The sequence below is a fragment of the Chrysochloris asiatica genome, unplaced genomic scaffold (assembly GCF_000296735.1).
Source record: "Chrysochloris asiatica unplaced genomic scaffold, ChrAsi1.0 scaffold00114, whole genome shotgun sequence".
Taxonomy (NCBI): Eukaryota; Metazoa; Chordata; class Mammalia; order Afrosoricida; family Chrysochloridae; genus Chrysochloris; species Chrysochloris asiatica.
In genome coordinates this window covers 1,490,434-1,506,784 of record NW_006408632.1, presented here as the reverse complement: position 1 = coordinate 1,506,784, position 16,351 = coordinate 1,490,434, and the positions used below count along the sequence as shown (strand labels likewise).

Here is a 16,351-nt window from a genome sequence, read left to right as displayed (position 1 = left end):
CAATACATCATCTCATGTATTTTGGACGTTGTCAAGAGGAACCAGCCCCGTGAGAAGAACATCATGCTTGGTAAAATAAAGGTCAGTGAAAAAGAGGAATACGCTCAATGAGATGTATTAACACATTGGCTGCAACAATGGTTCAAACACCAATTGTGAGGATGGTGTAGGACTTGGCAATGTTTTGTTCTGTTGTATAGAGGGTTGCTATGAGTCTGAACTAACTTAGTGGCACCTAACAACTGCAGAGTGTCTGGTGGGTTTGAACTGCCAACCTGGTAGTTAGCAGCCCGATGCTTAACCCAGTGTATCACCAGTGCCATCAAGTCAGTTTCAAGCTCTGTTGGCAATGTGGGTTAAGCATTGGGCCGCTGACTGCAAGATTGGCAGTTCCCACCCACCAGCTAAAGAAAGATGAGATTGACTGCTTCCATGAAGATTGAGTCTCAGAAACCCTAACGAGCAGTTCTACTCTGTTTCATAATGTCTCTGTGAGTCAGAGCAACATAAGTACATGTAAATACAAATGTGTGGGTGCAGGAACATGTATTCATTAAAGACAAATACTGATATTTCACAGATCTAACCAGACCATTGGTTTTCTAGATCTGAAATCTTTTGACAATGATCACATGAGACAACACACTACACAAAAATCATGATCTAAATCCTAGTGAAGTGAGTACGTCTGGGGTCTTAAAAGCGTGTGAAACACAACTAAGGGTGAGAAACACAACTATGGGTCTCTGCTGAACAGGAACCAAACCATAAGTGCAGAAAAGAAACAGGTGTACATAGTCACAACCTCATCCATCCTGAGACCAGATGAAGTAGATAATGTGTATCACCACAGACCGAGCCAACTGTGGGCACAGTAGTAGATTTCAGATGGAATGGAGAGGAATATGGAGCAGAACTCAAATTCTTAATTTTTAAGGGGGAAAAAAAATACACAAAGTAGAACAATAGAGAACAGAGGGCTTCTTGAAACTCAAGCCCTGAGACACTGTTTGAACCTAGAACTGAACCTGTCCCCTGAGATGACTTGTTACAGCAGAGTTACACACAGGGTCTTCATAAGCTTGGGTGTCCTATTTCAAAGTCATCGGTATGAGACCAAAAGGTCAATAATTACTCAAAAGCATAGATGAAAAGACAAGGAGTCAGGGAAACTAGAGGACTGGAAAAGGAACAACAACAAAAAAAAAACAACCCAAGATTTTGACACAGTGTAATAAATGTAACAGGTGTCCTGGTGTGGTGCTGTAGGATAAGCACTGGACTGCTAACTGCATGGTGGACAGCTCTACCCCAGCAGCTGCTCCTTGGAAACCCTAGACAGGCTCACTATGACTCAGAACTGACTCAGTGGCACTCAACAACAACAACATCACTGAACAAATTTGAAGTTGCCAGATGGGAACCTAATTTGTTATATAAACTTTCAGTAAGATTATTCCTTTTGAGTGAATATTTACAGAGAGGATCATCAGTTTTACATTCAGCAAATGTTTCATCTCAATGGCTGCAATCCCCTCAGTGTAACAACAGTTAGTTAGCCCACTTCCTATCTGTAGTTCTTATATCCATTCCACCGGCATTCCCAACCCTTCTCAACTTTGTCCTTAGAGAAGTGTCGCCCTTTTGATCATTCCATGGTGAGCATACCTTACTAGTGTTGCTGTCCCCTCTATACCTATGTACTGCTTGGTTGAAAATTGGGCCCAGAAAATTTTATTTTCAAGCCTGAAGGGTGACTGAAGGGTTATAGTTTTATTCTTCCTATCTCTTTCTGACCAGTAAGCCTGGTTTTTGGTTAGTTTTGCTTTACTTTGTTTTTTAATCATTTTTAATATTGTTTCACATTTTCTCACACCCTATCCATGGCTTTCTAATGTATTCCTTTTCAAAGCACTGAGTAGGAGTAGTTAGGTACCATCTACTTTTTCCTGTCTCAGAGGTAGAGCTGAGTGTTCATATGGTTCATTAGTACATTGGAACTAATTCCAAGCATCTTCAGCTTTCATGACTCATATTTTCTCCACACATGAAGAAATCAATAGTTGCACCTTTTTGTAGTTGTTGTTGTTGTTAATTGCCGTTGGATCTGTTCCAACTCATAGCGACTGTTGGTTTCCAACAAGCAGCTGGTGACTTTGAGCCACAACCTGTGGTTCAGACTGACCTTATGCTTATCCTACAGTACTGCATCAGTATTCCAAAGTGTTGATTTGTAATACATAAAGAAAGTTAATCTACAATTTTCAGATAAAAATAGAAGTTCCTAAAGCAAAAGAATAAAGGTGACTACTACTGTTAAAACTGTCAGGCCTTTTCATATAACTGGCTAGATTTGTCAGATAATAATACAGTATGAAGCCAACTTCAAAGCACTAATTCTGAGAGAAAATGAACGAGTTTGCAGTAACAGTACATTTGAGGTACTTAAAACTTGCGTGTCTCCCCGGCTTGAGAACATCTGATTCATCCACTTTACCTGAGAACTAAATGTTCAGAGTCAACTCCCTTGGTTTATTCCCACTAGTTTGATGCCATGACCTTAACTGAAAATCTATTTTTCAAAAAGAAGAAACTTGTTTTGGTTTGTCTTGTTTCTATAGAAAAATTTCCAGAGGCTGACCCATATGACATAATAGAGTCCTTCAATGTTGTTTCAAAGGAAGTCTTTAGAAGTATTATTTTGAATGAGTACAAAAGGTAAGTATATCTTTTTTTTTTTTGATGCATTTGAAGCACGAAACTGGCTTTTTGCATTGTTGTTTATTAGGTGAACAATAAAGAATTATATTTACTTTATAAATTGGTGCCTATTAAAGAATGTACAGATTATGTGGATATATTTGATTTTCTGACCTGTATGTAGAGTAATAGTCCACAACTTAACTGTGCATCATAATTACCAGTAGTACTTGTTAATACTGCATGTGCATGGGTCAGAACCCCTGAGATTCTGATTCAGTGGTTCTTTGAATGGGCCGCAGGTATCAATTTTTTAGAGGTTTGTTGGGAATTATGTTACCCAAATGGAATTGAGACCTTCCTGATAATAAAGAGATTGTTGTTGTTGTTAAGTGCTGTGGAAATCAGTCCCGACTCATAGCAACTCTGCATAGAGTTCCCAAGAAGCAGCTGGTACATTTGAACCTCTGGCCTTGTGGTTCACATCGACATTGCAGCCGAGTCTTATCCTATAGTGTGACACCAAGACTCCAATAATGCGATAGTCTGTGATTTTTTGTATTTCCACACTGCTTTACATACTTTTTTTTCCTATGTTATTATAGGTGCGATGGTCGTGATTTGACTTCACTTAGGAATATAAGTTGTGAGGTAGATATGTTTAAAACTCTTCATGGATCAGCATTATTTCAAAGGGGACAAACACAGGTAATACATGTAAAAAACTATTAATTATTTGCTAACTTAGTATCCTTTAATTAGATCTAAAACAGTATTTACATAATGTAGTTGTTGTACAAACATTATCATATGAAATGTATTATCTATTCAGATTGATAAATAGAAGTCTAAAAAATATTTATAACTACCTTTGTTGTTGTTAGATACCATCAAGTCAGTTCCAACTCATAGTGAATGACCCTTTGCACAACAGAACGAGACACTGCCCGGTCATGTGCCCCATCCTCATGATTGTTGTTACCTTAATCCCATTGCTACTGCCATTGTGCCAGTCCATCTCACTGGCGATCTTCCTCCTTTTCACTGACACTCTTATTTACCAAGCATGAAGTCCTCCAGGGACTGGTCCCTCCTGATAAGAAGTCCAAAGTATAAGAGACGAAGTCTCGCCTTCCTGTCTTCTAGGGAGCATTCTGGCTGTACTTCTTCCAACATTTGTTCTTCTGGCAGTCTGTGTTACCTTCATTATTCTTCTCCAACATCGTAGTTCAAATGTATCAATTTTTCTAAGATCTTCCTTATTCATTATACAGTTTTCATATGCATATGAAGCTGTTAAAAAATACCTTGACTTGGGCCAGGTATAGCTTAGTCCTCAAACTGACATCTTTGGTCTTGAACACTTTAAAGAGGTCTTGTGCAGCACGTTTGCCTAATTCAGTATATTGTCTGATTTCTTGACTGATGCTTCCATCACTGTTGATTTTAGAGCCAAGCAAAACAAAGTCTTTGACAACTTCATTTTTTCCCCCATTTGTTATTGTCAACTGCCATTAAGTTGGTTCCCAGTTATTATAGCCTCACTGTATAGCGTTTCTGAGACGTTAAGTCTTTATGGGTGCAGAAAGCCTCATCTTTGTTCTGTAGAATGGCAAGCAGGCTCAAACCTCAGACCGTGTGGTTCACAGTCCAGTGCTTGTTGTATAGAGCCACCTCACCACTTATCATGATATTATTTATTGGGCTAGTTGTGAGGATTTTTGTTTTATCTGCACTGAGCTGCAAACTATACCGAAGGCTGTGGTCTTTGATCTTTAGCAGTAAATATTTTAAGTCCTTAAACATTTAGCAAGCAAGCTTTTATCATCGGCATATCACAGGTTGTTAATGAGTCTTTCTGTAATCCTGATGCTATGTTTTTCATATAATTCAGCTTCGTGGATTATTTGCTCAACACACAGATTGAGTAAGTGTGGTGAAAGAATACAGCCCTAGCTCACCTTTCCTGATTTTAAACCATTCAGTATCCCTTTGTTCTGAAGCAAATGACTGCTTCTTGATCTGTGTACAGGTTTTCCATGAGCACAGTTAACTGTTCTGCAATACCCATTCTTTGCAGTGTTATCCATGGCTTGCCATGATCCACATGGTAGAAAGCCTTTGTATAGTCAATAAGCACAAGTAAACTTCTTTTTGGTCTTCTCTGCTTTCAACTAAGATCCAACTGATGTCAGCAATAATATATCTCATTCCATGTTCTCTTCTGAACCCAACTTGAACTTCTGGCAGTTCAGTGAACTGTTGCAGTCATTTTTACTTCATCAAGATTTTACTTGTATGTTAATAGCCTTTGAAGCTTGTTGTCTAAATCGTATGAGATTTTTTTTTTTTACTGTCCTTTGTTATTTGTTTCTACTTTTAATTGCATTGTGGGCAGAGAACATTATCTATGTGTTATTGAATCTTTGCATTATTGAGGCTTCCTTTATGGTCGTTATTTATAAATATTCCTTTTATATGTGCTAGAAAAGAATGTTTCTGATTTTGTTGGGTAATGTTCAGTGTGAGTCCTGGTAGCATAGTGGATTATAAGATGGGCTGCTAACCCCAAGGTCAGTTGTTCAAATCTACCAGCTGCTCTACGGAAGAAAAATGAGGCTTCATGCTCCCATACAGAATTACAGCACACCACCACCAGCAGCATACAATATATGTAGTATTTATATCAGTTTTTATGAGCAATGTATTAATATCCAGTTACAGTTGATTTCTGTAATTTTGTGTACTCTGTCAGTTGTCTGTTTATAAGTTTGAGTTTATATTGTTAGGGGCCTATACAAGGGGATTTTTAAAGTTTGTGGAAAAAAATCCATTATCTTTCAATTCTGTTTTTCCTTGAACATTTTGAAGTCCCCGTATATATTTGCTCATTCATTTATTTCACAAATTACTATTGAGTACTAACTATACTTGCAAGGTCGGCAGTTCAAGCTTGCCAGCTGCTCCTTGGAAACCCTACATAGGGTCACTATAGGTCGGAATCGACTCAACGGCACTTAACAGCAACAACACTAACTATACTGAAGACAAGCACCGTTCTGGGCAATTTCAAAAAACATTGGTTATAGTTGTCATCACAGTTTTTACTCAAAGATTCACAAGTAATTTACATGTTGCTTTCAAGTTAACGTAAATGGACTTTCAAATATAGATAGTGAATTTCATAAGATACTTGAAAACTTTTCTAATTATTTGAGCATTCTAATTGCCACTTTAATTCTTAGTGTGCTCCTTGAGTCAGTGACCATGTCTAATCCATTTGCCATCCTTCTCCAGCACTTCCATTAATGCGCTTTATCTATAATATAGTCTCTATGATGGTGAGCCTTTGGATTATCGAGGTTTACTCATACCTTAACTATTTATAGCATGAAAAAATGTTTACTGAATTAAATACAAATAGTATCCTTTGTATAGAAGATACTTAACCACTTTGCTTCTTGAGCTAATTGAGTTCTTCAGGTATTTTTAGTTTTCATCTATTTTATGGGTATAGAAAGCCTGAGAACGTCTCTTTTTCTTTTTCTTTTATTGCTTTTGTTTTTCAGGTTCTTTGTACTGTTACATTTGATTCACTGGAATCCAGTATTAAATCTGATAGAATTATATCAGCTATAAAGTAAGTTTGTGTTTTTATATTATGACCTGCTAGCATAAATTTTAAGTTCATGTAAATATATTGTTATTCTAAACCTCTATCTCTGGACTTCATTTTTATGTTTACATAATAGTGATTTAAAGCAGGATTTCAAACTGGTTCCAAATGGTTCAGTCATGGCCAACACTATTTGAAGACCTAAACTTGTATAATTTGAGTGTACTAGAATGATAATCAGAACAGAAAAAATTATAGTCAAAACCCAGAAATGGGAGACTCCAAAGAGAAATAGTGACCTATTTCAGGAGCCTGGTGCATGACATTAGATTGTTGCCAGGACTGTGAAGCGCAGCACAGTCAGCCTGCATCTGTGAGCTGGGACCAATGTTTCTGCCTCTGACAGTCAAGAGATTTCATTGCTGTGTAACGTGTATGCTGCTATTTTCCAAATTGGAGATTGTTTCTAGCAGAATGTCTGAATTTATAATTTTTCCCATTCTGGTTATCATTCAGGTGTTACTTCTCCTCACCCATGATTGAACCAGAAAGAACTGGTTTGAAGCCCTGATTTAAGTGGCCCCCAAGAATTTTTTTGTTCTATATTGTCTTCTAGTTCATTTGTTTATGAACAAATACTGGTAAATCATTTAATTGTATAATATGTGGGTACGTTTAATTTCTTCTGTCTTTAGAACCATTTCTCATATATTCTTTTTTATTTTTTTTCATGTAGCTGGTAAAATTGACAATACAGCTTTTTGTATAATGCTGGAATTCTCATCCAAATCATAATCCCTTTGGGAACTTACACTTCATATTTTATATTCCATTCTAGGTCAAGTTTTGGTTGTTCTGCTCTCTTCACTTTGTTTCTTTTTCTTTTAGGGAAAGCAAATGTAGCTTAATAAGAAAGAATACTGGACTAGGCTAAGGCACCTCTGTCTTCTAGTCTTGAGTCTTTCTAACTGTGTTAGCGAAGAGCTCATGTCATTCAGCGTCAATCACCGGTGGTCTTCTTTTCTTGTAAAATGAAGACACTGGACCACATGATCCTTATCCGCCTCTCTAGCCCCCAAAATCTGATTCCTTTAATATCCTGAAGGAGTTTGTTTAGATTTCTTTTCCCATGTCTGTAGTTTATCGTGGGAGCTCTGGTAACAGTAGTTGTTACAAGTCAGGTTGCTAACCTCAAGTTCAGTAGTTCAAAATGACCAGCTGTTCTGTGAGAGAAAGATGAGGCTCTCTGCTCCCATAAAGATTTACAGCCTCAGAAACCCATACAGGGTCCTTATGAGTCAGAACCGACTCTACGGCACACCACCACCATCACCACCATAGTTTATGGTTATGCAGATTCTACCCAGACTCAGGTGCATTCTTTTTTTCCTTTTTTGGGTGGGGAAGGGGGTGGAAGGTAGGAGTACGGAGTTAGGATTAGGACTGTGCTTAGATCTAGTCTAGGCCTAGGATTTTGTTTGGTGTTAGAATTATGGTGAGGACTATGGTTAGTGTATGGGTAAATATTGGGCTACCATGGGGCTAAGGGGTACTTAGTTTAGTTTTGGGGTTACATTTAGGTTTATTTTTATTTATTTAATTTTTCTTGAAATTGATGTGATTTCCTTTATATTTAGATATTCTGTAACTACATTATTTTCTCATTTTACTTTATGCTTTTATTTGTTTCAGTTTGGTATCTCTGGTTCCCTATTTTCAGTCTTGGAGGTTTACTTCTCTGGGTTGACTTTTGGGTGATACTGCCATGTATGTTAATCTCAGGTTATTAATTGCCTGCTGTTGTTGGTTCTTTTTCCAAAGAACTCTCTATATCGTTTTTTATAAATTTGGTCTACTTTTTACAAAGTCTTTTAATTTCGGTTTATCTGCAAATGTCCTAACTACACCGTCATATTTAATGGATAGTTTTGCTGGGTATATGATTCTTGATTGGCTTCTCTTTTTTATCCCCCCAGTTTTTATACATCATCTCATTGTCTTTTTGCCTGTTTTGGTTTTTGCTGAGAATTCAGAGCTTAATCTTATTAGTTCTCCTTTGTAGGTAACTTTATTTTCCTGAACTCTGTCTGCCCTCAGAATTCTTTTCTTGTCTTTGGTTTTGAAAAGTTTAATTATAATATATTTTGGTGATTTTGTTTTGGGGTCTATCCTGTTGGGAGTTCATTCAATTTCTTGAATAGCTATCTTCTCATCTTTCATGAAATTTAGGGACATTTTCTTATGACAACTCTTTACAATTTTTCTTTTTATCTTTTTTTTTTTTTTTAATGTCTCATCCTGTTCTAGAATTTCAATTATTTGTGTTATTCCTCTTGCATAAATCTTGGGCTTTCTTCTGATTTATTTTCCCTTCTGTTTATTCCTCTAGCAGATAAATAATGAGAGATTTGTCATCAAACTCAGTAATTTGGCCTTCCATTGATTCAATTCTACTTCTTTGCCCTTTCGATTTCAGTGCTTTATCTGTTTCTGAATCTGAAGTCTTATAATTCATCTTTCTAGCTACTGCACCCTATGGTTTCTAGTATTTCATTTATTTTGTCAATTTGTTCTTGTTGTGTTTTCCTGAATTCTTCTAAAGTTTTGTTTTTCATGTTATCCTTGATCTATCAATCCATTTAAGATACTTAATTGCCATTCCTTTAAATTCCTATGCAATAGTTCTGATACCATTTCTGGTATTATTTTATCCTGGTGTGATGCTGTGGGCTAAAGCACTGAACTGCAAAGTTGGTTTGAACCTCAAGGTCAGTGATTGAAGTTCACCAGCTGCTCCTTGGAAACCCTGTACAGGGTCATTATGGATTGGAACCAATTTCAAACCACTTAATAGTAGCAACAATTTTCATCACTTGTTTTAAGCACTCTGTCTTGTTTCTTTATATAAGCTGAAATTGTCTGTGGTCTTCAAGACATTGTAGTGTTGTATTTATATTTAATTGTTGATTGTTTGTTGGTAGGTTCTCAAGCATTCCACCTGTCTAATGGTGGATATGATAGCGACTGGCGAGATATGCCCTTTTGTAATTCTACTGAAAGAGGGGTGCTATTTGTGTTAAAGGCCAATCTGTAGCTGTCTTTTCTTCAGTTGTGAGTTAATCTGGTTTCCTGCTTTTAAGAATTGTTTTTCTCGTCCTTATTTTACCCCATTGTTCTAGATAGATTCACAGATATTCTCTTTTCAAACCCCAGAAAGATGCTTGCCTATCAGATCTACCCTTAGTGATGTCATTTCAATTACTGGTCTTTCACATGTTGACTGATAGAAAACTCATAACTGAGATTCGACTAATGTGATACAACACTTAGGATTCGCTCAGTTGGTATTAATCCTTAAAAATGTCTTTTGTCTTGATTTCAAATCTGGATATTTAAGTGCTTATATTTGAAGCAAAGTTATTTTTCTAAATTGGTATCTAATTCATTCATAAACTCAAGAAAAATTCATCTTTCTAATACTCTCCATTTTCCTTTCAAACCAACTCTCTTTAATAACCAATTGTGTATTTAAAATTGCCTTAAGATATTTTTGCTTACTGAAATAAATTTGTTTGCATATATGTGATGTGTTTAACATTATGTGTTTCATTTGTAGTGGAATAAAAGATAAGAATTTCATGCTGCACTATGAGGTAAGATGAATATTTTTCAACATTTTATTATGAAAAAACAAAGTGAAAAGAAATTTATATTGAATACTCTTATGTCCATTACCTAAGGAGCTCTGGTAGCATAGTGTTTATGAATCGGGCTACGAACCTCAAGGTCAGCAGTTCAAAACTACCAGCTCTTCCGTGGGAGAAAGATGAGACTTTCTGCTCCCGTAAAGATTTACAGCCTCGGAAACCGTATACAGAGTTGCTATGAGTCAGAACTGACTCTACAGCACATGATCACCACCACTATGCCCATTACCTAGATTCTACCACTAACATTGTAACTGTTAACTTTTGTAATAATCCATTCCTTTCATTTCAAGTGGTATGTATCTCTGGATACTATACTTTAGTCTTGCCCATTTATTTAATTTGTTTTCTTTTAAGTCTTTATTTATGTGTTTCACCCCATCACTTTCTCTTATCGGTTGAAGCCCTGTGACCTGTAGAGCCCTCCCATTGTGGCTGTTGCTGCCTGCACACTAACAGTGCAGTTCAGCCCATTTCTCTGGTTCCTGCAGACTGACTGCTGGATCCTGAGACATGATCAGTTCCATGTTGCATTTCTCCTTTTGTGTTATTTTTCTGTTAAAGAAACTGATATACTAGACTTTTATGGGGATTCTTCCACTTTTCAAATGATTGTAAGTAATTCCTATTTCCTTAAAGCCACAAAATGGTCACATAAAACCATTTGTAAGGCTAACTAAAACATACTTGTTTTTTTTAATATGAAATGATTCCATTGTTTAAATTGGACAATATACATGCCCTATGGAAAAGATTTACTTTTCCTCAGTATACTTTTTTTTTTAACATTTGTATATTTTTATTTAAACTTATTTTATTAACACTGGCAACATGGAAATGTATAATGTAATTCCCCTGAATTATCCACTTTCCAACTACTGAGTTACAAGACACACTTGAAATAGCTACTTTTAGCAATTTGGAGTCCTGGTGTGGTACTATAGGATACTGCAAGGTTGGTTTGAACCACAAGGTCAACGGTTCAAACCCATCAGCCACTCTTTGGAAACCCCATACAGGGTCGCTGTGAGTCAGCTGACACAATGGCTCTTTACAACAACAACAAAAGCATTTTGGTGTATATTTTGGGTGGCACAAAAATGGATATGTATTATTTTCTTGTCTTATTCTTTTATCTTTTTTCCATCTCAGTTATGTGTGTTTTGTTTTGTTTGTTTTTTAGTTTCCTCCTTATGCAACTAATGAAACTGGCAAAATTACTGGTGTGAATAGAAGAGAACTTGGGCATGGTGAGCACAAATCTGTAAACTTGAAATGGTGTTCTTACAGAGATTGGTGTATTTTTTGCTTATTGGTTCCTATTTTAACTTAGGTGCTCTTGCTGAGAAAGCTTTGTATCCTGTTATTCCCAAAGATTTTCCTTTCACCATAAGAGTGACATCTGAAGTCCTAGAGTCAAATGGTATGGACATTTTTTTTCCTTAGCAGAAAAAAACAATCTTTGTTATCTTTCAAACTTTGCATAAGTAATGTTACATTTTCTTTATATTTTACAAGATCCCTAACCTATTTTAACAGAAAATACCTTTAGTTTCCTTATTATGTACCTACCTGAATCTGTTCATAGTTAATGAGTTGTTTTGAAAGTAATGTACGATAATTAATTCTCTTCATGTGTGACTGATGTGTTTCCCATTTTGTTTCTTTGTTTGCTTTACAAACAAACCATAGAGCCAGTCCATTCTGGTGAGAGAAGGGTCCAAAATAGAGTATTCTATAAAGGGGAGCATGGTGGCTCTGGAGGGTAAGCACTGTACTGTGAGCCACAAGTTCAGTGTTTTCAGCCTACCAGTTGCTTCTCGGGAGAAAGATGAGACTTTCTTCTCCCACAAAGATTATAGTCTTGGAAACCACCGCAGGGTTTCTCTGATTCATAACGGACTTAACAAGCACTTAACAACATGAGAGAGGGCATGCTTGTCACATAACACAAGTGAATGGCAATACACTACAGAGGGAGGCTGGGCTGAAACATCAACGTTAACTCAAAAATGAGTCTATACTGTGTGCTGAAGACTGGTTGGTGGGGGAGATAGGTTTGCAGGATATATATACCCTTTGGTCGGTTGATGATGCATGGAGGGGATTGTAACCATGGCAATGATACAGTGTACGATAGAATGAATGTAAAACTAATGTTCTCCCATGTAAACTATCATATAATTCAAAATAAAACACTTTAAAAAAAATGAGTCTATAAGTCAGGACAAAATACAGTCATTGAAGGCAAGAAAGGCAGTGATTCTCAAAGATCTAACAGACTTAGAAAGACCAGGTAGTCAGAGATTTTGAGGAAGAAAAAAAACAAAGAAAGCTCCAAATTTAAACTAAAGACTTGTATTATCAATTGGGTATGACTAGGCTAATAGCCTTATGCCCCAATGCCAGAGGCTGAGCGTTCCTATCTTTAATTATCATCTGATTAAGATAACAGAAGAGCAACAGAGGCATTTTAGTCTTTCTAGGCAGTTTCCTAAAGGAGCTCTGGGAGCATAGTGGTTATGACTTGGGCTGCTAAACTCAAGTTCAGCAGTTCGAAACTACCAGCTGTTCTGTGGTAGAAATATGAGGCTTTCTGCCCCCATAAAGATTTGCAGCCTTGGAAACCCTGTGCAGGGTCACTATGAGTCGGAACCAACTCTATAGTACTTAACAGCAACAACAGGCAGATTCTTAGAATCAGAATTTCTGTCACAGTGCTATGTAGTGGAACTTTCTGTGATGATGAAAACGCCCTGTGTCTTGCTGTCCAATATAGCAGCCAGTGTGTCTAGTGCAATAGGGGAACTGATTTTTTTTTTCCAATGAAAGTAACCAACTGTGTTGAACCCTACAACTCTCTGGTTTTTGGTTTAGGTTATAAGTGCTTTTATAAAGAAGAAAGAGAAAAAATATTGAGTAACCAGTATTAGCAACTTTCTACATTTGACAAAACTCAAATGTCTTTTGAAGTTAATATTTCTTCTTCCTTACAGGGTCATCTTCTATGGCATCTGCATGTGGTGGAAGCTTAGCATTAATGGATTCAGGTAAGAGAGTGTTTTAAATCTGCTAAGACTTTATACATCCGTGATTAGATAAAACATAAGATTTCTTTAAAATTGGATTTTGGTAAGCTTAGAGTGGTCAGTTTTGCTAAAGGTCATACAGAAACGGCTACAATCATACATTGACAGAGAACTTCCAGAGGTTCAAGCTGGGTTCAGGAGAGGCCGTGGAACGAGAGATATCATTGCTGATGTCCGATGGATCTTGGCTGAAAGCAGAGAATATCAGAAAGATGATTACCTGTGCTTTATTGACTATGCAAAGGCTTTCGATTGTGTGGATCATGACAAGCTATGGACAATGTTGAGAAGTATGAGTATTCCAGAACACTTAATTGTACTTCTGAGAAATCTGTACCTGGACCAAGAAGCAGTTGTTCGAACAGAGCATGGGAACACTGAATGTTTTAAAATTGGGAAAGGTGTGCGACGAAGTTGTGTTCTTTCACCATACTTATTCAATTTGTATGCTGAGCAAATAATACGAGAAGCTGGATTCTGTGAAGAAAAGCGTGGCATCAGGATTGGAGGAAGACTCGTTAACAACCTGCAATATGCAGATGATACAACCTTGCTTGCTGAAAGTGAGGAGGACTTAAAACATTTATTGATAAAGATCAGGGAACACAGCCTTCAGTGATGGATTGCATCTCAATGTCAAGAAAACAAAAATCCTCACCACTGGACCAATAAACACCATTCTTATCAATGGAGAAAAAATTGAGGTTGTCAAGGACTTCATTCTTCTTGGATCAACTATCAACATTCACGGAAGCAGCAGTCAAGAGATCAGACGACGTATTGCATTAGGCAAATCTGCTGCACAGGAACTTTTTAAAGTGTTGAAGAGCAAAGATGTCAGCTTGAGGACTAAGGTGCGCCTGACCCAAGCCATGGTATTTTCAATAACGTCATATGGATGCGAAAGCTGGACAGTGAATAAGGAAGATCATAGAAGAATTGATGCCTTTGAATTGTGGTGTTGGAGGAGAATACTAAAAGTGCCATGGGCTGCCAAAAGAACCAATAGATCTGTTTTGGAAGAAGGGCAGCCAGAGTGCTCCTTGGAGGCCAAGACGGCTAAGCTTCGTCTCTCTTACTTTGGACATATTGTCCGGAGGGAACAGGTGCTGGAAAAGGATGTCATGCTGGGTAAGATGGAGGGTCAGAGAAAAAGAGGAAGACCCCTAACGAGATGGATTGGCCAGGTGGCATCATTGGTGGCATCAAGTGTGGCATTGGTAATGAGGTTGGCCCAGGATCGGACATTGTTTCGTTCTGCTGTGCTTGGGGTCGCTATGAGTTGGTTCTGATTCGATGGCACCTGACAACAACAACAACAACAGAGTGGTCAGATTATCAAACCAAAACAGAGGCTAGATAGTTGTAAAGTGGAACTTCCTTGATCCTGTTGGAATTTTTGTTGTTGTTGTTGTTGTTGTTGTTAAAATCAATATGCTGTGAAAATTGCTTTCCAGCTTTGATGACACTTGAACTTTCATACCTTTCAGATGATGGAGAGCTCTGGGTTTGATTCCAGTCTCCAAGGAAGTTTTGTTAGTAAGCAGAAGTATTAGTATCCATAAGTGACAGCAACCTTGTAATCTTCCAGTCAGTTTATGTGAGCCATGAGAAAAATCATGCCATTCACAGAAGTGTGGGCAGAATATAAGGAAGGCACACTGCAAGTGGTTCAGTATAATGTTTGGGCCTGAAACACAAAAAGGGAAAGAGTCAGCTTCTTAAGGAAGCTCATAACACCAATTTCTGCCAAGCAGTCACCAAGGATGCTGTTTGTGAACCTAAGAGAAAGGAACTTAACGACACTGAGGCCCTCTAGTCAGAGAAAATTTAAAGTAGAGGTATGACAGGTGGAAAGGAGAACATAACCAAGGATGAAATGAAAGAATGATGTGAACGTACATTATCTAGAGAGACTAACAGAATAGGCTGGAACAAAAATTACTAAAGCAACTAAAAGGCATTTTTCTGGTATGAAAAGGAAAGGAAACATACCCTGATATTTAAGGTACCTGGTAAAATACTACTTGTATTTTTCATTTTCATTTATTCATTCACTGATTATTTACTGCATGTCACCTGTGTTATAGTGGTGCTGTGAGATAAGCACTGGATCACAAGGGTGGTTTGCACCACAAGGTTGGCACTTCAAACTCACCAGCTGCTCCTTGGAAACCCTGTCTATATGGGGTCACTTTGAGTTGGAACCGACTGGACAGCACTTAACAACAACAACCTGTGTTACAAGCACTGATCTGAATACTTGGGACATGGTGGTAAACAAAATCCCTCTTCTCATGGAGGTTGAATATATCTATCTTAATTTCGTGTTGGAAAGGACAGGATAAATACAGACAGTAGTAAACTAAAAGATAAAATGAAACGGGAAATCGTAAGAACATCTGTTGTTGTTAAGTGCCATCTTTAATGATACTAAATTTATATCTTTTGGTTTGTGAAAAAATTCACCTTAGATATTGGAAAGAACTTCAGTATAAGATTAGCAGGCCATGTTGACAGTGTTTGACAAATTATGGAGACTGTTACACTAGGGACAAAGAAAAAGTTCATTTCAAGAGTAGTTTCTTAATATTTTAGAAAGAATAAGGTAGGAGAGAAAGCCAGAAGGAATTCACTAAAGTTAAGTCATATCATAATAAACTTGAGCTTTTGAGACAATTCCTAGATATGGGTAGAAATAGGAGGATTGCTACTCATAAAGTAAATAGAGTTAGTTCATCATAACAGTTTATTATATTTCTGTGTAAATATTGCGGAAGCTTTGACTACATTATAAGTGTACCATTCAAAACTGAAGGATGAACAATGGAGACTAATTAATCGGATTGACAGGTAGAAGTCTCAAGTGAAATACTTGAGTGCTTCATCCTCATTTTTCAACGCTTCTATTACTGAATTGGTGAAGAACGTAGTGACTTGCAAGGGGTGCTGCTGATAGAAAGGAGTGGGTAACTGATATGTTAAATAATAAAGCTGATCTCTAAAAAAATTTTTGAACAGAACAAAACAATAAGGAGATAAATATATACATACAAATTTCACAAGAATGAATGGCAGGTCCTATAGGAAGGGATACCAAAAAGTATACAGTTTCATTCAAATACATGAGTACTTGCCTTGTCCTAAAGCCAGATATTGTACCCATTTTTTTAAAGGCTTAATGGTGGGAAAGTGAAACTATAAAAAGATAAGTACAGATGAAAGAAATCATACTTATG

The 16,351-nt window shown here is 37.1% G+C and overlaps 1 protein-coding gene across 1 annotated transcript in view; it reads left to right on the top strand.

Moving 5' to 3' along the window:
* Window positions 1–16,351, top strand: part of PNPT1 (polyribonucleotide nucleotidyltransferase 1) — an 85,953-nt gene that overhangs the window by 48,639 nt on the left and 20,963 nt on the right. Inside the window, exons 12-18 of the mRNA XM_006868017.1 lie at window positions 2,622–2,718; window positions 3,306–3,408; window positions 6,270–6,340; window positions 9,933–9,969; window positions 11,207–11,273; window positions 11,357–11,446; window positions 13,020–13,073. Coding sequence (XP_006868079.1) covers window positions 2,622–2,718; window positions 3,306–3,408; window positions 6,270–6,340; window positions 9,933–9,969; window positions 11,207–11,273; window positions 11,357–11,446; window positions 13,020–13,073 — 519 coding nt within the window. The remainder of the gene's footprint in view (window positions 1–2,621; window positions 2,719–3,305; window positions 3,409–6,269; window positions 6,341–9,932; window positions 9,970–11,206; window positions 11,274–11,356; window positions 11,447–13,019; window positions 13,074–16,351) is intronic.